Here is a 25,840-nt window from a genome sequence, read left to right as displayed (position 1 = left end):
AGAAAAGGTAAAGAATTTCCCCTGACATGAAGTCCAGTCGTGTCCGACTCTGGGGTGTGGTGCTCATCTCCATTTCTAAGCTGAAGAGCCAGGTCATGTGGCCGGCATGACTGCATGGAGCACCATTGCATGTTTTCGAACTGTTAGGTTAGCAGAAGGTGGGGCTGACAGTGGAAGCTCACGCTGCTCCCCGGATTCGAACCTGCGACCTTTTGGTCAACAAGCTCAGTGCTTTAACCCACTGTGCCACCGCATATAATATAATAATATTATATTATATTATTAGCATAGTACAATATCAGTATTAAATATTACTATATTGTACTATACCAATATATTTTAATATTATTAGTAATATTGCATGTAATATAAATATATAATTATACTATATTATTAGTAGTAGTATTATATTGCATTACATTATAATATTATAATATATATATATATATATATATATATATATATATATATATGGACACACATATATAGATACACATACACATACATACATATACACACATACACACACAAAAGAGAAAGCCTCATAGATCAGGAAAAGAGGGGAGAAGGAGGGAGGGGAATCTTGTGTGGCGTCTAAGGAAGAACCAATGGGTTGCAGCATCGTCAGGTTCTGTGGAGAATGCTCTCTTTCTTTTGGCTGCAACCAGAAGGGAGGGTTTCATCTCTGCTGGAATCCAATATAGTCCATTTCTGCCTTTGCTCCTGTGCCTGAATCCCTTCGCAGTGTTGGTTGCTGAGTGCCTTCCAATCAGGCCAGAGTTCTAGAGACCTTCAGCCTATCAGAGGAGGGTTTTCTTAGCGCAGCCTTGGCGGAGCCTCGGAGGCTGAGAGAGTGTGACTCGCCCAAGGTCAGGCGCCCAAGGTTGAGCCCGCCCAGATTTCCGCTTCCGACCTTCGCCGGGTGCCCGCCGCGTGGGTTTGGCTGTCTTGGAGAGGGAAAGGAAGAGAGGCTGCAGCCTGGAGCAGAGCTGCACCGGATCCAAGCAAGGCAAGATCCGCAAAAGGAAAGCGAGCGGGAGGGAGGGAAGGGATATTTCGGGCAGAGAGAGGGGGACCCCAAAGGCAAGGGAGCAGGGCCGTGGGTTATGGGTATGGCTATCTTCCTGGGAAGGAAACCAATAAGGAAACAGTAAAGGGAGAGATATACAAGGTATCTCTTCCAAAAAAGTGTATACAACTAGTATCTATGATAGGCATGGGCAAACTTGGGCCCTCCAGGTGCTTTGGACTTGAACTCCCACCATTCCTAACAGCCTCAGCCCCCTTCCTTTTCCCCCTCAACTGCTTAAGCGGCTGAGGGGGGAAAAGGAAAGGGCCTGAGGCTGTTAGGAATGTTGGGAGTTGAAGTCCAAAACACCTGGAGGACTGAAGTTTGCCTGCACCTGGTCTACAGTAATAATTAGACTGTGGCTTGTGCTTTTGGTGCTGTTGTTTCAGGATGCCTTTAAGCCAAAGCATTACTCCAGAGGAGAGCAACTAAAATGATCAAGGGTCTGGAGAACAAGCCCTTTGAGGAGCGGCTTAAAGAGCTGGGCATGTTTAGCCTTCAGAAGAGAAGGCTGAGAGGAGACATGATAGCCATGTATGAGAGGAAGTCATAAGGAGGAGGGAGCAAGCTTGTTTTCTGCTGCCTTGGAGACTAGGACGCGGAACAATGGCTTCAAACTACAGGAAAGGAGATTCCATCTGAACATGAGGAAGAACTTCCTGACTGTGAGAGCTGTTCAGCAGTGGAACTCTCTGCCCCAGAGTGTGGTGGAGGCTCCTCCTTTGGAGGCTTTTAAAAAGCGGCTGGATGGCAATCTGTCGAGGGGGCTTTGAATGCAATGTTCCTGTTCTCGGCAGGGGGTTGAACTGGATGGCCCACGAGGTCACTTCCAACTCTATGATTCTACTCTTCTGCTCAGTAATGTAAATTGCATTCAAAGCACCCCCGGCAGATGGCCATCCAGCCTCTGTTTAAAAACATCCAAAGAAGGAGCCTCCACCACACTCTGTGGCAGAAAGTTCCACTGCTGAACAGCTCTCATAGTCAGGAAGTTCTTCTTAATGTTCCAGTGGAATCTCCTTTCCCGTATTTTAAAGCCATTGTTCCGCGTCCGAGTCCCAGAGCAGCAAAAAACAAGTTTGCTCCCTCCTCCCTATGACTTACCTTCACAAATTTGTACATAGCCCTCATCATGTCTCCTCTCAGCCATCTCTCCTGCAGGCCCAGCTCTTTAATTCACTCCTCATAGGGCTTGTTCTCCAGACCCTTGATCATTTTAGTCGCCCTCCTCTGAACACATTCCAGCTTGTCAACATCTCCCTTCAATTGTGGTGGACAAAGTATGATTCCAAGTGTGGTCTGACCAAGGCAGAATAGAGGCGTAGCATGACTTCCCTGGATCTAGACACTAGACTCCTATTGATGCAGGCTAAAATCCCAGTGGCTTTTTTAGCCACTGCATGACATTTTTGGCTCATGTTTCACTTGTTGTCCACGAGGATTCCAAGATCTTTTTCATACGTACCGCTATCGAGCCAGGTATCTCCCATTCTGTATTTCATTTTTTTTCTGCCTAAGAGGAGTATCTTGCATTTGTCCCCGTTTAACTTCATTTTGTTAGTTTTGGCCAATCATCTCTCTAATCTGTTAAGATTGATTTGAATCCTGCTCCTGTCGTCTGGAGTATTGTCTATCCCTCCCAATTTGGTGTCGTCTGCAAACTTTATGATCCTGCCTTCTAACCCTTCATCTAAGTCATTAATAAAGATGTTGAACAGGACCGGGCCCAAGACGGAACCCTGCGGCACTCCACTCATCACACCTTACCAGGATATCCCTATTTAAGCTTTACTGTAAGCTATATTTCATAAGGAACAGTTAACTTAACCTTTGGAACCTCTGTATCACTACAGAGTCACACTGGAGGACCTAGAAGGGATTTTGCAGGTAAAAAATTAGTGTTATGTATTTGCAGAGTTCCCACTTTTGCAGAATTCCTATGCCCGTAACCAGAGCGAATGTGTTGGGCTGACTGTACATGTAACTCTTTTTAATATTAATGGGCAGAAGTGTTTAAAATGTGTTTGACTTGGGTTACAGCAGTGGTTCCCAACCTTTGGGCCTTCAGGTGTTTTGGACTTCAGCTCCCACAGTTCCTAACAGCTAGCAAGCTAGCTGGAATTTCTGGGAGTTGAAGTCCAAAATACCTGGAGGCCCAAAGGTTGGGAACCACTGGGTTGCAGTCGTGTGCCTACAGAGTAGATTTATACAATTGTCTGGGTTATGAAAATATTTGTTTATTTATTTATTTATGATATTTATAGCCTGTCTTTTTCAGCCATGTGGCAACTCAAGGGGGGTTACAGATTGGCACAATTCAATGCCAGACATTTATAAAAGTGCAATTAAAAACAGTCAACACAACAATATAAAACATATATAAAAACCACTGAAATATAATCATCGGTGTCAGCCTGTTAAAAACGTTTTCCAGTAACATTGTCTGGCCATTCCATGTTCATCGTTCATAGTTCCATGTTATCTATTCCGCTGCATTCTCAAAAGCTTGCTCAAAGAGCCAAGTTTTACTTTTTTTCAGAAAGTCAGGAGGGAAGGGGACGATCTAATATCCCTGGTGAGGGAGTTCCGTAGTGGGGTGGAGCCACCACTGAGAAGGCCCTATCCCTTGTCCCCGCCAGTCACACTTGCAAAGCAGGCGGGATCGAGAGCAGGGCCTCCCCAGACAATCTTAAGCTCCTAGATGGTTCATAAGAGGAGATACATTCGGACAAGTAAGCTGGGCCGGAACCATTTAGGACTTTATAGGCTAAAGCTAGCACTTTGAATTGTGCCCGGTAGCAAATTGGCAGCCAGTGGAGCTGACGCAACATAGTGTGCTCCCTGAGCGCTGCTCCTGTTAGTAACAGTGGAAAACAGTGGAAAAGTAGGTTGCAGAAAGTTATGTGCTCATGTTCTGTAGTGCCCTTATTTTTATCATTTTTTTCCAGGATTGGTTCTGTAGCAAAGCAGATGGGGATGTCTTTCACACACACACACACACACACACACACACACACACACACACCCCACTTAATTTCCCCCGTGTTGTGAATACAAGTGGGATGGCACAGAAACTCTGCTTCAGGGGTCCTCAAACTTTTTAAACAGAGGGCCAGGTCACAGTCTCTCATACAGTTGGAGGGCCGGATTATAATTTTTTAAAAAATGAATGAATTCCTATGCACACTGCACATATCTTATTTGTAGTGCAAAAACACTTTAAAACAATACAATAATTAAAATGAAGAACAATTTCAACAAATATAAAATTATTAGTATTTCAATGGAAAGTGTGGGCCTGCTTTTGGCTGATGAGATAGGATTGTTGTAGTTGTGTGCTTTCAAGTCATTTCAGACTTAGGTTGACCCTGAGCGAAGGCCGGGTAAATGACCTTGGAGGGCCACATTCGGCCCCCGGGCCTTAGTTTGAGGACCCCTGGTCTACTTCTTTCTGATGTTGTAGCTTTGTGGGCTTGTTCTCATGTAGCACATTCCTTTTACAATGTCTCTAAATATCCTGCTTTTCCCATTTGATGAAGAACACACTGTCCTTAGTATGAATGTGAAGAGATAGCGATGACAACATACTTTTAGTTGAAAAATAGCATCTGAAAGAAGAGCAACTAAAAGAGTTGATTTCTTGGTAGCTGCTTGACTGTAAGGAAGAACCAAAGTGGCCAGAACCTGTTTTAAAACACTGCTTATTAAAATGTGGGTCCCAACCCCAAATGGGGTCCCCTTAGCTGAATGGTTCTCAACCTGGGGTCCCCAGATGTTTTTGGCCTCCAACTCCCAGAAATCCTAACAGCTGGTAAACTGGTTGGGATTTCTGGGAGTTGTGGGCCAAAAACATACGGGGACCCCAAGTTGAGAACCACTAAATGTTGGGGTCCTCACCTATATACCTGGGATTGTGTAAAATAAAACTGGGCCAAAATGGATCTCAAGTGGAAATGTTGAAGACACCTTGTTCTAAGGGAACAGTAGACGTTTCCTGAACAACATCTCTAGTGGCTGTTTTAGACATTTATTTGCACAAAACTGTTGTGCAATGTTTACAGTGGATTCTGCAGAAGATGCTTCAACAGCACTTCATTACAAAAATCAACAAATTTAGCAAGCCCTGACAAATGCTGGTTTGTTATCATCGGACATTATCAGTAGATGTCTGATTTTTATATCTCTTTTATATGCCACCTGGGATCGTGTAAAATAAAACTGGGCCAAAATGGATCTCTGTTCTAAAGGAATGAAGGAAAGGGGTTATTGAGGGGCAAGGTCTTGAACCTTGGATATTGGTCCTATTTTGCATCCTAGGCCTGGGCATTTTTGTACTAATTCCTATTCTTGCAAAACATGGAGTATTTCTGTTTGCGTAGCAATAGAAGGTAAAATATAAAAGTTTCACCACCACCCCCAAAGTTGTGTCCGGCTGGGGTGGTGGTGCTCATCTCCATTTCTAAGTTGAAGACGCCTCCAAGGTCATGTAGCCAGTACGACTGCATGAAACAGTATTTTTAGTATAAGTATATGTTATGTTGTATTTGTCTGGTTTGTTTTGTCGTGATTCACTGTACACTGTCCTTCTTTGTTGCTGTTCACCGCCCCGAGTCGCCCTCGGGCTGAGAGGGGCGGTCAATAAATGCAAGAAATAAATAAATAAATAATAAATAAATAAACACCGTTACCTTCCCGCCAAGGCAGTACCTATTGATCTACTCACATTTGCATGATTTCAAACTGCTAGGTTGGCAGAAGTTGGGCCTAACAGCGGGAGCTTACCCCGCTCCCCAGATTCCAACCACTGATTTTCAAGTTCAGCAGCTCAGCAGTTTAATCCACTGCACCACCAGGAGGCCCTAGCAATAGAAAAAGGGGCCCCAACTTGCATTCCAGCCCCTCCTGCCTGTACCCTGCCCTCAAATAATCAAGCACTGAACTGGATTTTTCTCTATTTTTATAGATCCAACAACAAAGCTGTTAGTTGCCATCAGCTGTCTTCTCAAACTGCATCATGCCTCTTCTACACCGCTTATGCTACATCGGGTTCCATGTTCTTGAGAAGGAACATCTGGCCAAAGACCTGGTGAGTAAGTTTGGCTTTGAGTTGTTTGCAACACGGAAAGCAGAGTCGAGCAGGCAGTTGGCTTTGCGAAGAGGGGATGCAATTTTTGTCGTCAATGAAAAACGGCAGGAGATACCTGGAGAAGTTGCACCTGAGCCGTCTTCTGATAGTGGGATCCTCTACGATGTGGACCTTCAGTATGCTGTCAGCACAGCCTCCAACATTGGCTTTGAAACAGAAGATGTACCTGGCTTCACTCTGAGTCTGCAGGAACGTGGCTGCCAGGTCCTTATCCCTCCCACCACTGTAGCAGATGAGGATGGCTGTGTCATTTATTCTGTGGTGAAATCTATTGTGGGCAACATCAGCCACACTCTACTTGACCGGTCTCAATATTGTGGACTATTCTTGCCTGGCTTCCAGGTTGAGAAAGATGCCCTCAACAAGTTCCAGAAGATTGGGGAGATCACACACTTTGACCACATCACTTTTGTTTGCCCCCAGGGCAGTACTCAAGCTTTACTGGAGTGGTATGAGACCTGCTTTGATTTCCAGCGCTTCCTGGTCCACAAGCAAGATGACATTGCAGAGGGCTATGTAATCCATGGGGCTGGTGTGGGTCTTCGCCTCACTGCCATGTGGTACAGTGGGCTTGAACATGACTGTAAATTTATTCTGGCAGAGTCAATGCCAAAGCAGAGGCAAAACCAGGTGGACAGTTTCTTAGAGCAGCATGGTGGGGCTGGCATCCAACACGTAGCCCTCTATTCCACAGATATCATAAGTACTGTTGCAGCCATGGCCAAGTCTGGAGTAAACTTTGTCAAAACGCCCTTAGCGTATTACACTGAGAAAAGAAAGATGCAGGAGATACAGCGATCTGGGCAGAATCTTCAGCTCTTAAAAGATCATGGAATTCTTCTGGATGCTGCCGTAGATGAGGAAGGAGACCAGAGTGACTCAGCCCTCCATGGGAAACAATTCCTGATGCAGATCTTCACCAAGCCACTCTTTAGAGAGGAGACATTCTTTCTGGAAGTCATAGAGCGATGTGGGGCTGCAGGTTTTGGAGAGGGAAATATCCGTGCTCTTTGGCAAGCTGTACAGAATTACTTGGGCCATCAGTAGGGAGAGATTCTTTAGTTCTCAACGCAAATAATCCTTTTGTGATGTCACTGCTCTTGCAAGCCTACTTTTGGCGCTTGTGTTCCCATGTCAGATTAATAATTTGCCTAGGAGTTCTGACAAAGATCCTATACATGTTTCTTACATTAGCAAAGCACACTGTATCCTGTTTGTTTACTATCATGTAGAAACAATCTACAGTGTTCCCTCACTTACCGTGGGTGTTATGTTTCAGGATCACCCACGATAAGTGATAATCCTTGAAGTAGAGATGCTATACACACACACACACACAGTCTCAAGCTTGACGCCTCTCCCGCCTTTCTTTCCCTACACACTGATCCCCCCTCCTCGCTCCCAACCCCCGCACACGCCCTTCTTCACTCACGGCTTTCCTCTTCCAAGCCAGGCTCCCCCGGAGACAGCGGCAGCAGAGGGGTTGCCAAGACAGGGCCATGGCTGCCTTGCTCTGCTCCTTGCTCAGGCCCAGCGCCGCTATGCCAGTAGCAGCAGCAGCAGTAGGGAAGCCTGCTCGACCCGGACGTGGAAGCCCGGGCCTGGGGCAACATGTGGGACCCCAGCAGGAAGGCCTCCTCCTCCTCCTGCCCCTCCACTTCTCTGAGGAGCCGTAGGGAAATTATGGGAAATGTAGGACGAGCAAGGCGTCATCAGGGAAGGAGGAAGAGGAAGAGGAGACAGCATCTACACTAGAGAAACAATGGGTATACGGTGTTCCCTTGCTACTTGTATATTTTAAATTCTTTTTTAAAAATCCCGCGAAACAGCGAGTCTGCAGAAAGCGAACCGCGAAGTAGCGAGGGAACACTGTATATCCTGTGGCTGACCTGTAAACTAGAACTTGTATACATCACTGAGGTGAACTGGGAGACGACCACAGGAAAAAAGTGTTGTGGCAGCAACCACACCTTTTCAAAAGAATGCATACGAATTTTTTCTTTCTGGGCACCTAAGCTAATATTTTTTTTCTCAACCCTTAAATGGAATAAGGCAAAGCATACATTTCTGTCCTAGAGAGGAGGAAAATGCTATTATTTTAAAGTAAGTCTATAATAAAACATGTATTCTTTGAGGACCTGGAAACAATGTCTGATATAGCTAAATTGCCCTTTGAATAACTCTTTTTCTGCTACCCCTATCTTAAGGCCAGATGTCTCTACAAGTCTTGCTGCTTATGCAATTTCTGTTGCCCTGTTTGTAATATTCCCAGTGAAAAACATTCTTCCTATTCTGCTTTTTTTCACGTGCCATAAAGCAGGGCTCTGTTGGCTGGCTGTAGAGGGCCAGAGAGACAATGCACATTGTTTTAGTTCAGAACATGCTTCAGTAATTGCCTGGACTGAATGGTATTTAGCTCATTGATTCTTCGGGTCCTTGGGTTCTTGTCAGTACTAAATGAAATCTAGATTTTACTGGGAGGAGACATAGTGTTATTATTTGTGTGTTTTAGTAGTATTACTGATGTAACAATGGCATTACAGAGGTAGTAAACTACTATTTCCTTATTATTTTTTCCTTATTAATATTAACACAAACTCATTGTTACAAAAACTCCACAATTGGAGTAATGGTGAAGTTGGCAGCTGTGTTTCCTAAGAAAGGCGTACAGATGACTTCATTTTGTTCATCTCACAAATTCTCCCATCTCTTCTTGTCCAGAATTTGAGAAAGATTGGGTGTGTGGTTTTCTTTAAGAATATCAGCTTGCTTTTAAATATACCTATTGAAGACTCCTGGAAACACAACCAGAAGACTCCTTCCTGCTAAAATAAGTGAATCAACTCATTGTATAAATAAGTGAAAAATAGAAACACGACTTTGCGTGCTATTGAGAAATGTCTCTTAGAAACTGAAATGGAAAAAGCGAAGTGGCATGTGGATACCTACCCAAATTTGTCCCAATCCCAAGGTAAAGAAGTTGGCATATTCAAAAGCATGAAGCCTATCTCAAAAACAAAACTATGCTTGGTTTTCTTCCCAAACTCCTTTGAGAGCTTGAACAGTTAGTGCTGTTGAGCTATTACTTTTTCTTCTGCTTCAAGGCTCCTTCCTAGGTATCCTAAAAGTATTACCCGTTGGGATGGAATAACAACAACAGCACTGTTTTCTTTAGAAACACAGTTTCATTCATTGTTTCAAGACATATTATTCTTTTTTCTACTGAATGTGATGGCATAGTGTTTTGATATTTTAGTTTGGTAGTTTAGTCGGTCTGTTTGTTTGAAAATGTCTCAATTTCTATAATTCTGTAATCCTGGCTAGAACTTTTTCCAAGTACGATCATTCCCCTGTATTTCCTTTCTCCTTAAAATTAAAATAATTGCTAAGTCTGTTGTCATTCTCAGAAACCACTGTGTGTAAAGTTTGTTATTCTTTTCCTGGTCTCTCACTTCAGCACTATATACACAAAGCATGCTTTACTGAATTCTTTACCATGAGACCAAGCTTTTTGAACTTGGTATATCTTTCACTTGGGGAAGGTGATATACTGGTTTATATGTAACTGATAAAGAACCATAGTTGACACCTTCTAGCTTGTAATACTTTGCTTTTGGAATTACTATAGATGGAGCATTTATCCTTCAAGCAAGCCACCTTTTTTGGTCAGTAGACAGGATGCTTTTTAAAAAGTGGTAAATGTTTTTTGTATGCATACTGCAATTGTGATATTATTTGTGGATTGCACAACATACAACATGTGCATGAACACTCTTCTTCTTCCCAAGCCCCTTCCACACAGCTGAATAAAATCCCATATTATCTGCTTTGAGCTGGGATATATGGCAGTGTGGACTCAGATATTCCAATTCAAAGTACTATAAATATTGTGGGTTATTCTGCCTTGATATTCTGGGTTATATGGATATGTGGAAGGGGCCCCAGTTGTGTCTCTATTTTTAATCATGCTTCAGTCATACATATGATCAAATCTCTTAGTTCCTTCCCACCATCATGACTCCACACATGTCATCAATAAGCTGGAGCTCAACTTACCAACCACAGGAGAAGTTTCACAATTCAGTACTGTAATATGGATAACACAACTGATTTTGGGGAAGCATCAGTCACTGAAAACTGGCATTAATAATATCTTGATACAAATTATTTAAAAATTTATTAGGGTAAACAAAATTAAAATGACATTGTTAATTTGTTATAAAAATGGCAATTAATGCAATGCTAAGACCCAGTAAAAGAATATTTACATGTCTTAAGAAGTAACAAGAAAGCTGCATGATCAAATTTGTCAGCCACTGAAGGTCAGATACCCTATCCTACTTTTGTTATCCTGTGTGGTATTTAAAACATATTTTCTTTGTTGCTGTGTCATGAATGTATGAATCGCCACTATCTGCTTTTATTGTGCATGTGCAAGATTGTTGGTGGACTGCAATATTACAGCTTTCCCATGATGTGCTTGCTACAGACAGCTGTTGTTACCCTCCACTTAGTCCCTTATCCCTCAAGGTAAAAGACACATGAGGAATCCAAGAGAAGCAATAATATTTCATAGTAGCAGACTGTGTTTAGCATTGTCCCCAACAGGCACATGAATACCTCAGACAAGAAGTATAATGTGAAGGTCATGAAATTATCGTCCCCTTGAAGAGACACCAGCAGTACATTAAAATACAGTACAGCAGAGGATATGTATCATTTCTCATATGAAGTCAGGCACAGCAGACAGACTATATCAGTTCTTATGATTTGTTGCAAGAAAAGAATCCAGAGAAAGCTGCCTTTTGCAAGCACTGGTCTCTTCCGGCTTTGAACAGCTCGCATGTAGGAAGTCTCGTTTCCGCTTAACAACCTGAACAATCACACATGCAGATATATTAATACAGAAATGCCTGCGGCTGTCTATATACTCCATCTTCCCACTGAACACTAGCCCTAACTTTAGGTCCTTGGGTATAGGGGAAAAGCCAAACCATCAATATCTCCATGGTATGATTGTAAGAAAGTGTAATTACAGGCAGTACCCGGGTTACAGGCATCCGAATTACAAATTACTCATAGTTAAGAACGGGGGTGAGACAACAGGAAGTGAGAGAAACCAACCCCTTGGAAGGGAAATTCACTCCTATAAGAATTATCATGGAGAAAAGGTGTTTCCACTGAAGCTCTCTCACCAATCCTTGTTTCCACAACAAGCCAATGTTTTCAAAATCCAGTGCTAACAGGGACAAAAAGTGAAGTGAAATCTTCTAAACAGACAGCCAAACAAACACGACAGGGGTGTTAATCAATCCCCATGCTATCCAATGCTAATATATATACATTTTTGGCTGGAGTTATTGTTCTGTTCTGTTTCTGTTCTGACTTACATACAAATTCACCTTAAGAACAAATCTATAGAACCTATATTGTTCATAACTTGGGGACTGCCTATAGTAAGTTTCAAATAAAATTTCTTTTACCGATAACTAATTCTGAAGTATGTACTATTTTGTTTTGGGAACATTCCCAAAATTGCAGTTTAGTTCTATTAAAATGATGAACTTACCTTGTCAGAACTGGTTTTAGAGCTCCATGCTTCATATGCTTTCAAAACCTGAAAATAAGATGCCTCACATGACACACAAACCATTTAGCAGTACACTAAATTGCTAACTTAATAATTGAAATAAAAGGTGCTATACAAATAGATTCTACTAATGAATAGCAGAATCCCATGCAAGCACCCAGTTTCAAAAGTGGAAACTAAAGGATGTTGCAGAGATGAGGCACTCCCTTGTTTATTTATTTTTATTTATTTACTTTATATACCGCTTTTCTCTTTACAACATGCCCTTGTCTTCTCCACAGATAAAGATGTCCAGGCAGTTTGTAAAATTTAATTCAACACAAAGTTTCTATGGCAACATTCCACATTGTTTTTCACCTGCATATCTTTAGAGAAATGCAACCTGAAATCAGTATTCAGTACCTTTTTCATAGCTGTAGAAATAGCTGAGCTCTGGAATTCGGTTTTGGTCACCCATCGGGATGCTGGCAACTCCACCTCTTTGTCCCAGTTTTTCTCTTTGTTCAGATTTAAAAAATAGATCATATATGTTTGGCGGATATGGGAGAAAATATGGAGGACCTGGTGAAGGCAAGAGATGAGGGCAGACATGGAGACATATCCTATGGCTCAACAACATCCTCTCCTTCCCTTCTAGTGGACACGTTATGCAGTTTCTTGGCCAAGAAGGAAGCAAATTCCACCCTTGTAAAGAGCGGCTGGGCAGCAAGCTTTAAATGAAGAGTTTCCCCTTTCTGAAGTCTTCTCATTGCCTTGAAATAAGGATCTGCAAGTATATCAATATCATTTAGCAGAGATGAGAATGGTGCTTTATGGAACCAAAGTCTATATCCATGTAAGGGTGACTAGATATGAATAACTGAGGTGAACTACTCTGAGATATACATACAGTGATAACTATTCCAACAGCATCTCAGATATGGTTGGGCTGCAAATCTCATATTAAGTATGATGGAAAGAGCTTGCTGGGAGATACTTTGGCTAAACACTGATAATTCCTGGCATTGTGCATTGCTGTTCATTTCTGTAGGAACTACTTTACCTCCCCAACATGCTGCAGACGCCTTACTGCCACATCACTACCAACCCAAGTCTGGAGGTAACCTGCGAGTGCTGATTTCAGTTGCTTCTCTTGCCCTGGCTCAAGGAGGAGGCTTGGAAACTCCCACAGCCCTGCCAGCAGTCCTACAAGGAAGCACATAGTTATTCATGTGACATAGTGGATGTAAGAATTTGTACTCTTGGTGATACAAAGCCACATACAACTAAGCTGCTAAAACGTTGATATATTTTAATACAGCATTTATTATAGTGGGCCCTCTGTATCCACAGGCTTTAGAACTGCAGATTCAACAAATAGCAGATTGAAAATAATTCTAAGAAATCAGTCTTCTCATATATATATATATATATATATATATATATATATATACACACACACACACATACATACATACACACACACACACACACACATACATACACATACACACACACAAATAATTACACACACACACACACACACACACACACCTTAAATACAGACTTTAAAGATTTGTTTAAGGTACCACAGGACATCTCATCCCTCCCTTGTCTCGCCTTGTGACCTTGCATAAAGACTATGGTAGAAGCTCTTCTGCAACAGTCCCCTGCTAAGGATGACAAAGCTGTTGAGGAGAAAAAAAGGAGACTGAATCTGACTTTGGGGGGTACACAGGTGGTGAGCTGAAAAGATCATGTAACGAAGGACAGAGCAAAAGGGAAACTGATTTTTGGGGAGGCTGAACTTTAGGAGCCCCCGGTGGCGCAGTGGGTTAAACCCCTGTGCCGGCAGGACTGAAGACCGACAGGTCGCAGGTTCTAATCCGGGGAGAGGCGGATGAGCTCCCTCTATCAGCTCCAGCTCCTCATGCGGGGACCTGAGAGAAGCCTCCCACAAGGATGATAAAAACATCAATTCATCCGGGCGTCCCCTGGGCAACATCCTTGCAGATGGCCAATTCTCTCACACCAGAAGTGACTTGCAGTTTCTCAAGTCACTCCTGACACGACAAAAAAAAAAAAAAACTTTACGAGCATAGAGGCAATTTCCTTTGGAATTTATTTCAGCTCCTTTTTTATCCCTTTGTGTAAAGGACTTGAGTATCCATGTTTTTATGGTATCTGCTGGGAATCCTGGAACCAGTTCCATGGCTACAGACGCCTCACTGTACACATTACAATGTAATCTTTCATACATACAACAGTGCATCATCTGCTGCATCAAGCACATGCTATAGCAGTAATGTTTGTTAAGTCCAGCAATAAAAGCACTCTGGGAGATGCCAGGAACAACATCAATTCCCAAAACAAGATACTGGCAAAGAACTTGAGCTAGAAAATCCTAGTTGAAAAATTAGCTTGAATTCAAGGCACAGACTTGAATTCAAGAGGAAAAATAGGACACTCCTAAGAACATTAAAAAAAAAGAATGAACTGGCTGTTACAAAGGTTTATGAGATAATGCCCTCAGGAACTGCATAATATAAATTAGTAGTTCCCAACCTGTGGTCCATGGACCACCAGTGATCTGTAAAAAAGGTTGGTTACCTCTGAAATAAATATTATATAAATTATCACGAGACAGAAATACCATTATTGAGGGTACATTGTTTTCCTTGGTAACTGAACAATATTCCCCAGGCATAATTGTGTATATCTTTACTATTGTTAAGGGAAGAGGTGCCTCAAAAATGCATTTTGTTTTCTTATTTTATCTCAACTGCATCACAGTCTTTTCACAAGCAGGTAAACTCGAGCAAACTTTGGCAGTGCAGGCACCCACTTTCTGCAGTCCCTTACTAAAAGTCCCCAACACATTTCAACTTAAAATCATATGTCGTTCCAGGGAAAACCTCTCCTTCCCACTAAATGCTCACACAAAAACAATGTGTGTTGCTTTTCTCTTTTTAAATACACAAAGATATGCTGCGGGTTTATCATACATTTGCACCCACACTTCTTCAGTTGCTGAAGAAAGAGGATGTTTGGCTAGGGAAGTAATAATAGTTTGTTACCTGAAAAAATGTTCCCCTTTTAGAAATACCTATTCTTGAAGCAATTACCTGAGCTGGGTCTCTGCACGATAAGATACTCTAGCTCCCCACCAATGCGTCTCCGCTGGAGCACACAGGTGGCTGTGTGTTCAATTCTTGGCTTCTTCTTAGTGACCTTTCTGGGGAAATTGGCCACCCCAAAATTGGGATCCCATGGCTCTGAAGGAGGCAGGCAGAAGGAGCAACTCCCTGTAGCAGTGGCTGCAAATGAGAGGAAAAGGATAGTTGAATTTGACTCTAATTCACTTTATAAACCAGATGATGCTGTCCATCCTATAGTAGTGATCTAGTGTTCTAATATTGGCTCTGTATCAGGCAGATGTAACAGATTGTATGACTTTCTACTTCAATATGCATCCACTCAACAGTTGTATTGCAGAAAATGTACAAAATGTAGACAACTTATCAGAAGGAAACGGCAGTTGCACTGCAAAATCTGCAGAACAGATACTTAACAGCAGGGAAAATAATAATGCTGGCTAGTATTTGTTTATTCCTCCAGCTGACTGCTACTAGGGATATGAACCTCTGCATTTAAGAGTATATATTTCTGCTTCATTTTATGCACATGCAGTTACAAATATAACAATAACATCCATAAAATAATTTGTTCACATGGAAGAGAACAGACTTTTTCTAAAAGCATTTTTTTCAGATCTGAAAGAGCATTTTCAGTCTTGAACACACAAATGTTTTCTTTCACCTGAGGGGAACCTAGTAGTGCCACAGAACTCAAGGAAATGCAGCAGGGAAAATATTCTATTTATTAAGCTCCAGATGTTATCATCTGCCCAGGCTGACAGGGTCACCAAACCAAGCAGAAATGCCCATTATGGTTCCTGCAGACGTCCATCTTTCACAGAAATGAAAACACAAGAACTAGTGATCTGGAAACCAGGGACATCTGAACACAAATATGCCTTCTTCAGCCTCAATATGGTCTCTACTGGGCTAGACTGGACCCATAACCCTTGTTGGACGAGTGGGCTTATTCACATAAGAAATTCCCCATAAATGTACATCAAAGTAACTTGTTAGCAGCAGCATGACCCAGCACTAGTAGCCCAAAGTGATAAAAAGAATAAAAACACACAGACCAATGTTATCTCTTCCATAGGAGGCTTTTCTTTATAGCAACATAATATGGTTGCACGATTTACAAGATCAAGGTTTCCATGACACAAATAAAGTTCAAACGTTTACGCTGGAGCTTCACACACGAGGCCTTTTCATAACGAGACCTATCTTACACACCTCAGGACAACCCTAGCGTTGACTCACTAACTCTGATAGGCTTCGGCCTTCTAACTCTTTAAGTGCTTGACTCACAATTTGGTAATCAAAAATACCTAGCTAATTTTTAATATTTCTGACAAATCTGACTTTGCTGACAGTAGCCCTTCTTGAGGCATCTAACTTGAATAACGGCAGAAAAGGAAAGGGAAGAGGGATTTCTTGAGAATTAATAACCTAGGGCAGGGGTCCTCAAACTTTTCAAACAGAGGTCCAGGTCACAGACCCTCAAACTATTGAAGGGCCGGATTATAATTTGAAAAGAAAAAAGAATGAATTCCTATGCACACTGTACATATCATATTTGTAGTGCCAAAAACACTTAAAAACAATACAATAATTAAAAAGAAGAACAATTTCAACAAATATAAAATTATTAGTATTTCAATGGGAAGTGTGGGCCTACTTTTGGCTGATGAGATAGGATTGTTGTTGTTGTAAATGATCTTGGAGGGCTGCATTCGGCCCCGGGCCTTAGTTTGAGGACCCCTGACCTAGAGTATTCCTGCTTTTATAAACTTCAATAAGTATCCGTTCCCTATGCCAACAAAAAGCCTGGCAATTCAAGGTATATAAGCACTCACCGCATTCTTCCACATCTGGTAAGTGAGAGTACTTTGAGGTTGCTTTTCCTAGCAATCTCTCTGTAGAAAGTACCAGATCCTTCTCCACCTGCAAAAGAGGAAGGTTTCAGTCACCAATGGATATCAGACATGTGAGTGAGTGTTCTTGATTTTCTCCTCTAGAATTTCAGTGCCTCTTGGTTCATGATCAAGTTCTGTGCTAACAAAGCTATGAATCTGAAATCCCAAGTCAGTATGGAAGGATGCTGTGTAATATACACAGCATTTAAAGAATTACGATGAATTATGACAGTGGTTCTCAACCTTTCTAATGCCATGACCCCTAAATACAGTACCTCATGTTGTGGTGACCCCCAACCATAAAAGTATTTTCATTGTTACTTCATCACTGTATTGTTGCTCCTGTTATGAATCGTAATGTCAATATCTGATCTGCAGGCTGTATTTTCATTCATTGAACCAAATTTGGCACAAATGCCCAATAGGCCCAAATTTGAATACTGCTGGGGTTGGGAGATTTTGTCATTTGGGAGTTGTAGTTGATGGGATTTATAGTTCACCTACAATCAAAGAGCATTCAGAACTCTACTAATGATGAAATTGAACTAAACTTGGCATACTGAACTCCCATTATTAATAGAAAATACTGAAAGGATTTGATGGGCATTGAGTTTTGGAGTTGTAGTTCACCTACATCCAGAGAGCACTCTGGACTCAAACAATGATCAATCTGGACCAAACTTGGCATGAATGCTCAATATGGCCAAACATGAACAGTGGTGGAGTTTAGGGAAAATAGACTTTGACATTTGGGAGCTATAGCTGCTGGGATTAACAGTTCACCTGCAATCAAAGAGCATTCTGAACCCCACCAATGATTAAACTGAGCCAAACTTACCACACAAAAGCCCCATGGTCAACAGATGGTCTTGCGACCAGCTCAGGGGTCCCAACGATGGCAGAAGCGTGAGGCAGACGAGGGGGCTTGGCGCGAAGTTAGGCCTCGCGCCGAGATCCTCTTGCCCACTTCTCGCCCTCGCTGAATGGTAAGAGTGCGCGGCAGCCCTCACCTGGCCTGCGCCCTAGGGGCAGGGCCAACGGAGGCGGCCTCGCGCCCCCTCTGAAATGGCCAGGTGACCCCCCTGGGGGTCGCGACCCCCAGGTTGAGAACAGCTGAATTATGACATTGTTAAGTGGAAGGAATCTGAAAGAACTGCAATCTTAGACTCATTTAATATCAAGGCTGCCCCTCTGAAGCCACCTTGGAAAGACTGAAATCTTGAAAGACAAAAACAACATTAAATAAGAAACATTGAACACAGTGAGAACTTCTCATGAAGCATGCCCTGTATAGAAGTCTGAAGTGTCCCGTCTTTCCCTGACAGACAGATACATAGATAATTCACAAATGAACAGAGTGAATGTTGACTGCAGCAAGCCCCTCACAGATTCTGCCAAAACTAACAAAATGAAGTTCAACAGTGACAAATGCAAGATACTCCACTTTGGCAGGAAAAACGAAATGCAAAGATACAGAATGGGGGATGTTCTGGCTTGAGAGCAGTATGTGTGAAAAAGATATTGGAGTCCTCGTGGACAACAAGTTAAACATGAGCCAAGAATGTGACGTGGCGGCAAAAAAAGCCAATGGGATTTCGGCCTGCATCAATAGGAGCATAGTGTCTAGATCTAGGGAAGTAATGCTACCCCTCTATTCCGCTTTGGTTAGACCACACCTGGAATATTGTGTCCAATTCTGGGCACCACAATTCAAGAGAGATATTGACAAGCTGGAATGTGTCCAGAGGAGGGCGACTAAAATGACCAAGGGTCTGGAGAACAAGCCCTATGAGGAGCGGCTTAAGGAGCTGGGCATGTTTAGCCTGAAGAAGAGAAGGCTGAGAGGAGATATGATAGCCATGTATAAATATGTGAGACGAAGCCACAGGGAGGAGGGAGCAAGCTTGTTTTCTGCTTCCTTGGAGACTAGGACGCGGAACAATGGCTTCAAACTACAAGAGAGGAGATTCCATCTGAACATGAGGACGAACTTCCTGACTGTGAGAGCCGTTCAGCAGTGGAATTCTCTGCCTCGGAGTGTGGTGGAGGCTCCTTCTTTGGAAGCTTTTAAACAGAGGCTGGATGGCCATCTGTCAGGGGTGATTTGAATGCAATATTCCTGCTTCTCGGCAGGGGGTTGGACTGGATGGCCCATGAGGTCTCTTCCAACTCTTTGATTCTATGATTCTTTGTCCCCTTTCCAGCAAATATTAATCTGATTCCCCAGCAGGACAACTCAGGTTGGTCTAGAACACAGAGAAGAGAAAGGATCCTACTCACTCTATGATAAGCCCTGCAGTGCTGCTTCACTGGACACTCCGTGCATAACGGTGTCTTGGGGGTGCACACAGTTGCCCCCAATTCCATCATTGCTTGATTAAAGTCACCAGGATGAATTGGATCCACCAGACTGTTGGCTAAAGCCCTAAAAACAGGAGATGTCTACATTACCAAACTGAACAGTTATGTACATGGCAAAGGCCTGTAAAGAAATCCCTACAATCATGGCATGGTGTAATGAGTTGTGTGTGAAACAAGAGACTCCGGGAGAGTGGTAATCTTTTCTCTATCAACAATGCCGGGGGATAGTGGCCGTGACAATGCCTGGCAGGAGTGTATTGCATGAACAATGGCACCAAATCCCTAACTTTAGTGAGGAGCTGTAGGTTTATAGCATGGAGCTTCCAAAAGGAGCTGTATTTCCAACTAGTTTGCATTTTGTCACTCTCTATAGCAAGGCTTCTTAAACTTTTCCGCTTGGGACCCCTTTTGGCCTGAGGAATTTTTATGTGACCCAAAGTATATGGTAGGTATATAAAATAGATATAAAATCAAATATTAAAGAGAATAAATCAGCATTTACAAGGCTTGCTAAACAGACTGGTTTTCCTTTTTGTGAAGCATTTTCTGTAAATAGTTCACACTTGTTGACAGATTCATGTGAATGTCTAAAACAGCCACTAGATTTACTATTGCAAAATTTTTGGGACCCCAACACTGAGATAAAGGGATCCCATTTGGGGTTGGGACCCACAGTATAAGAAACAGAGCTAATCCTTCTTCTAAAGTAATTTTAATAGAAGTTTCACTGGCTAAAATGGGACCTACTTACATGTATATGATTGGCTTCTTTATCTGCATAAATATTTACCTTCTCAGTTTTTACTTCTGCTGATCCTTGTGATAATGAGAAAATTAAGACTTTCTGTAATTTAAATCAACCTGCTCCACAAACAGGAATCTACTACTATGCTATCCTAATGGAGGACTACTTAACGACCATCTGTTTTCAATTAGGAATTGGCCATTACTAATTTCCACTTTGGATTTCAGATGGGGACAAAGAGTTATTTCTTTCCCTGTCTTGTTTCTGGAAATAATCCACCTTCCTTATGCCCCAAAGCAATACTTGTATCCATACAATCCCTCCTCTTTTGCTTACCAAAGCCTGTCAACAACAGCTGAACTTGTGGGATCAGCACCAATGGCCCGTGCACGGCACAGGACTCGAATTACGTTCCCATCCACCACACCTGTCACCTGGATGTGTTGGATGATAAAGCATCACAATGAACAGTAAAACAACTGTTAATAGATTCAAGAGTCCTTTCATTTAAAGCATCAATAGGAAGACCAGTGCATCTAAGACCAGCTTCACAGTGACTCCATGATGAATACTTGACCTGAGACTCAAGGAATCTCTCCTCTGCCTCTTGAATCTGTGGGCAGCTTCCCCTTCCTCCATTGCCAATATGAGGAATAATACTGATATCAAACGCACTTGTATGTTGAGGATACATCCAAATGCTTTCCCCACTACTTATGCAAGGAGCATGGAGCAGTAAATATTTTCTCTTTTCACAATGAGATTCCACCATGTTCTCCACTGCTTTTGCTCAGCTGGTTGTGCTGATTCCTCATTTATCCTCTGTGCTCATCAACTTCTTCCAAATTTTAAATACACTGTACTCCTTTTGGCATGTAGGTCAAGAACTTGGCATCCTGGACAATTGTGGTGGAAAGGGGAGCCCACAGAGAGTCTTCCCTATATGCCACCCTTCTCATTTAAGTAGAGCTCCTTGTATTCTGTGAGACCATTGTTAGGCAAGAATTTCCAACAGGAAGAAAAACCTCCTTGAGCAATATTCCCCTGCATGTAAACTGCACTTCTTCCATCCCTCTATATGGACAATCAGTATATTGTTGACAGACAGGTGTGAGCTGCCTACATATAATGTAATAATAACAACAACAATAACAACAACAACTTTATTTATATTCTGCCCTCTCCCTGAGGGGACTCAGGGTGGATTTCAACAAAAAATAGCAAACATTCAATGCCAAACACATTCATAAATTATAATTCATAAATTCATAAATTTTTGTACAAGCTTATCAAATCTCAAAAAGAAACAACAACTACGGCAAAATTAAGCAAAGATTGAATGATAACATAAAGCAAAGCTATCCATCAGTTTGCAGCCTAATTACCTGGCCAAATGCGATGGATGCTACAGCTCCTGCAGTATACCTCCCGACTCCTGGCAACAACTTCTGCAGCTCCTCTGCTGTCCTGGGCATATGGCCTGCCATCTGGGACACCACCTGCAAAAGACAAGTCAAGCAGAGCAATCTAAAAATAGGGAAAGGAGAAAGATGGAAAACCATGCCACAATCAACGTGCCACACAAAGGGAAGCTGCAGAAAACAAGGTGATGCAATGTCCAGAACTGCAAGTTAAACTGCTGTAATATGTTCATAATAGCCAAGGCAGGACAATTGCATTTTTACCAACAGCACTATCCATACAGATATAATGCTGAAAATATGAGTATCCCTTTAATAAGGAAATTATCTTTCTACTGATAAAATCTTGTGATGTTAAAACATGTTTTCAGAGGAAGAGGACGAAGCAAATGTCACATATAAATATATACTAGGGGATTTTGGACACATGTTTTCTACAAGGCTTGCCTTTGGCTTCCAGGAGTACCCCCAGCCCTTCAGTACTCTTGTTGTTTGCGAACATTTTCCTGCCAACATCAAATGTCTTGATTACACCTGAATAGTAACTACTGTGCATGCTTTTATACTACTTGCATATTTCCAAAGCAGCTATGGGATAAAGGCAATCATCAGCCTTCCTTTGTGATTTGTAATTACAGAAGGAAAAACATCTTGAGAGAAAATCATGCTATCAGCTACCTTACGTGCACCTTCCTGAAGCCTCTTCCCACGGGAATAGTAGCCAAGCCCAGACCATAGCTCATTCACTTCCTATTCTCAAACACAAAGAAGAAATTAGGAAAAATGTTAATGTGGAAAAAGGGAAAACCAAAGCTCTATCCTCCATTCACACATGCATGATGTAAGCATATATGCATGCACACCCACACCACCTCCTGCATTCGCATTCTTACCTCTAGTGAAGCGTTAGCAAGCTCCTGTAAAGTTGGCCATTTCTGCACCACAAAGAAAAACAGGGACTTGTTTACAGACTCTACAAAGCAGAATTCACGAACAGCTAAAATTGATAATCGAATCCCATTCTGGAAAAAAGTTGGGGTATGCATTCAATAAGTAAATAATATGCCACAGAAAAGAAAGCTCAGCATCACCTGCATCCAGCGATTGTAGTAGTTGATCACTGAAGCCACTTGGGTTTGCTGGAGCATGATCTCAGATACCCACACTACATAAGCACAAAGGCAAAACATTAGCGCTTTAGGGGTTCAGATTCTAACTTCCCCTTTATTATAATTGAAATGTTAGCAATATAGTATGTTAAAATACTTTTCTTCTTCTGTGATTCCCACCTGATTCCTTCCTCAAATCTTCCTGATTCTGCTTGGCAAGTGGGAGGTGCTGCTAAACAGACTTTAGGCATAATTGCAAGAAAAAAGTGGCCTATTTTGAACAATCTCTTCTATCCCAAGACTGTTCAGCTCAGGAAAACTTGTTTGACATGACAATCTTTCCTCCCTCTAAATGCTAAACTATTGCCATGCCCTGATGGATTTGCTATTATGTTTAATTGGATTTAATGTGAAAAACAAAAATTATTTTTCTATGCAACAAAGCTGATAACTCCCACATTGCAGTTACCAGTCTTTCTCACCAGCATAGGCTCGTCTGTCGGCATCAGCTTCACTTGTAGCCTGTTAAAAAAATGATATGGGAACTTTAGAAAAAAGATAATTACCTAGATCATTAAAAACAGAAAAGTCATTTTGAAGTACTCTAGATCCTACATGACACCGTACCATTTTCCTCCAGGGAAGGTCCCGTTTGCATTTATTGTACCAGGTGAGTAACCTCTTACGGAAATCTTTGATTTCAGCTACATCGCTGAAAGTATGGAATAAACACTGTTGACTGGGTACTTCTGAAACAAAGACAAGCCAGTTATTATTATTATTATTATTATTATTATTATTATTATTTTGTAGTGGCCACTTCTATGAACAGTACAGAGCAAGTAAAACTACAAAGAGATGAAAAAATCTGCAACCATCAATTTTTGACAAAGCTGAAAAGAGGTACTTCTTTTGGCATAATCTCCAAATATACTCCAAACTTGTGCCTTTTTAAACCATGGTCAGTAATATAAACACAAATAAACACGCCACATAAAATAAGAATGCATATAGGAAATAAATGAACAAAGAAATCCTTAGATGTCTGCTTGGTCACAAGGGTACACAAAGGGTAGTTTGTTCATTCAGAACACAACATAGCACTTCTCTTGACTACATATTCTAAGTATGTTTTTATTCTTTAAAAACCCCACCATGATTAAAAGTCCTTCACAGATATTTCAATGACCTAGATAACTACAGGAAGCTAGAGTGGAAGCGAAGAAGACACATGCTTTCAGTCTGTGTTGTTTGTCTTATACTCCCCAATCCTATATCAAGAACAGTCTAACTTATTAGCAGTTCCCAGAACAAGTGATCCATGAAAGTCTTACAACTCCAGTTCTCCAATTCAGACTTTGAATTTACAACCAAAAGAGAAGCAGAAGAGAGTTCGGCAGTTGTTACTTAAAACTAACCATGAAAACATAGCCAGAAATACTATTTTCTCTTTCTTTTAATATTATATTAATTCTTCTCTTGCTTCATACACAATATGTTTTTGTAGCCCACCTTTGCTGAGTGTAATGTCATCTTCACATTCAGTTGGTGGTTTCTGCTTCTTTGCAATCTTCTGTTGTGTTCTCAGCTTGGTGCATGTTGACAGTCGACGTTTACTCATTGCCAAGCTAATAATGACAGAGGCCGTGTTACTCTCAGATTAGATTCTTCAAATACAATTTTAGCATTTTGGACACCACTTTGTATATAATGCCCTTTATTCCATCAACACAGGAATCTTTACAAAATTAAAAATGAAATACAGTTTGAGCATACCTTATCTGGGATTCCAAAATTTGAAATCACCCACATGGGTGGCTGAGGCAGTGACACTTTTTGCTTTCTGATGGTTTAGAGAATTTGATTAAATGCATTAAAATATTTAAAATATGAATGACCTTCAGTCTATGTGTTTAAAGTGTATAAACTTCACATTTGGACTTTGGTTTCAATTCTCATTTATGTACAGGTATCCCAAAGTAAAAAATAAATAAATATGCAATCAAAAACACTTCTGGTCTAAGCATTTCAAGTAGGAGAATTCCAATATGTATAATCCAATCTTAATAATTCTTTTAGGGTTTACATGTGCAACGAAAGTGAAATAACAGAATCCTATGCTATTGAAGAATATTACATCATTTAACAAGGGATATGGACATTAAGGAGCTCCCAGTGGTGCAGCAGGTTAAATCACTGAGCTGCTGAACCTGCTGACTGAGCTCCTGCTTTTAGCCCCAGCTTCTACCAATCTAGCAGTTTGAAAACATGCCAATGTGAGTAGATCAATAGGTACCACTTCGACGGGAAGGTTATGGCACTCCATGCAGTCATGTCGGCCACCTTGGAGATGTCTACGAACAACACTGGTTCTTTGGCTTAGAAATGGAGATGAGCTCCCACCCCTAGGGTTGGACACGACTAGACTTAATGTCAAGGGGAAACCTTTACCTTACTATGGACATTAAGGGTACAGCTACACTGATGAATTAATGTAGTTTAACTGCTATAGCTCAGTACTGTGGAATCGTGGGGGGTTCTCGTTTTACAAGGCCTGTAGCTTTCTCTGCGAAAGACTGCTGGTGCCTCACCAAACTACATATCCCAGGATGCCATAGCACTGAGCCATGGCAATTTAAATGTAGAGATGCCCCTTAATCTACAGTGTAGAGGTGCCCCTTAATCTTCTTTTTCCACTTGCACGTTGTTATGAGACTGTCAAAGCAACTGAATGTTTTCAGTTTAGCCTGATAGTCTTAAAAGAGTTTGTTTTCCATGTGGATTTTCTGCTGCTTTTGTAATAAAACTGTTTTATTACTTATGCAGTGAGATGACTTTAAAAAAAAGTTCTGTATAAGTACATTGGAAATTACTCAGGCATCAATCCCCATGAACTCAGTGATGCATATTCTCGATAATTAAAGTGTTGCCTTATGAACATGTAATAGAGATTTTACATTACGATGCTGTTGTAATAATGACTTCAAGAAATGCATTCAAAAAGGGTGCTTTTAATTCCATATGATAGTCAGGGATGAGCTCCAAGCGAATTAAGCATATTCCTACCTCGTGCCTTTGTTGCTATTGCTCCCTCCTCGCTTCGCGCGCCCCACTCGGGAATTCTAAAGCGAGGCAGCGCAGAACCAATCAAAACGAAGCACTGGCTTCCGCGTTTATGTGAACCCATCAAAACGAGGCATGGCTTCCGCATTTCTGAGAACCAATCAAAATGAGGCATGGCTCCAGCCTATCTACCAAGAAAAGACTCAGAAGGAGAAGGGCGAGACTCGCAGCCCCAGAGATTTAGCAAAAGACTAGAGCTCCACGGGCTTCTGTATAATTCTGTAGATGTATTATTGGCCTCCAA

General features: G+C 41.6%; 2 protein-coding genes across 2 annotated transcripts; one reads left to right on the top strand and one right to left on the bottom strand.

Moving 5' to 3' along the window:
* The first annotated feature begins 650 nt into the window (after positions 1-650).
* On the top strand, positions 651-9,625 carry HPDL (4-hydroxyphenylpyruvate dioxygenase like). The gene is made up of 2 exons (XM_060773387.2): positions 651-1,009; positions 6,033-9,625. The coding sequence occupies exon 2, from the start codon at positions 6,084-6,086 to the stop codon at positions 7,260-7,262; it is 1,179 nt and encodes a 392-aa protein (XP_060629370.1). The 5' UTR covers positions 651-1,009; positions 6,033-6,083; the 3' UTR covers positions 7,263-9,625.
* A 758-nt stretch (positions 9,626-10,383) lies between these two features.
* MUTYH (mutY DNA glycosylase) lies at positions 10,384-25,726 on the bottom strand. Its single transcript, XM_060773385.2, has 16 exons — positions 25,540-25,726; positions 23,986-24,101; positions 23,101-23,222; positions 22,956-22,995; positions 22,456-22,529; positions 22,258-22,299; positions 22,043-22,114; positions 21,329-21,442; positions 20,280-20,377; positions 19,118-19,262; positions 16,778-16,865; positions 14,910-15,101; positions 12,848-12,990; positions 12,208-12,366; positions 11,785-11,832; positions 10,384-11,088 (listed from the first exon to the last, which is right to left on the bottom strand). Exons 2-16 carry the CDS (start codon positions 24,092-24,094, stop codon positions 10,972-10,974), a joined length of 1,563 nt encoding a protein of 520 aa, XP_060629368.2. The 5' UTR covers positions 24,095-24,101; positions 25,540-25,726; the 3' UTR covers positions 10,384-10,971.
* Positions 25,727-25,840: the final 114 nt, after the last annotated feature.

The sequence above is a fragment of the Anolis sagrei genome, chromosome 4 (assembly GCF_037176765.1).
Source record: "Anolis sagrei isolate rAnoSag1 chromosome 4, rAnoSag1.mat, whole genome shotgun sequence".
Taxonomy (NCBI): Eukaryota; Metazoa; Chordata; class Lepidosauria; order Squamata; family Dactyloidae; genus Anolis; species Anolis sagrei.
Note: the sequence above shows the minus strand (reverse complement) of the source record. Positions and strands in the feature narration are given on the sequence as shown.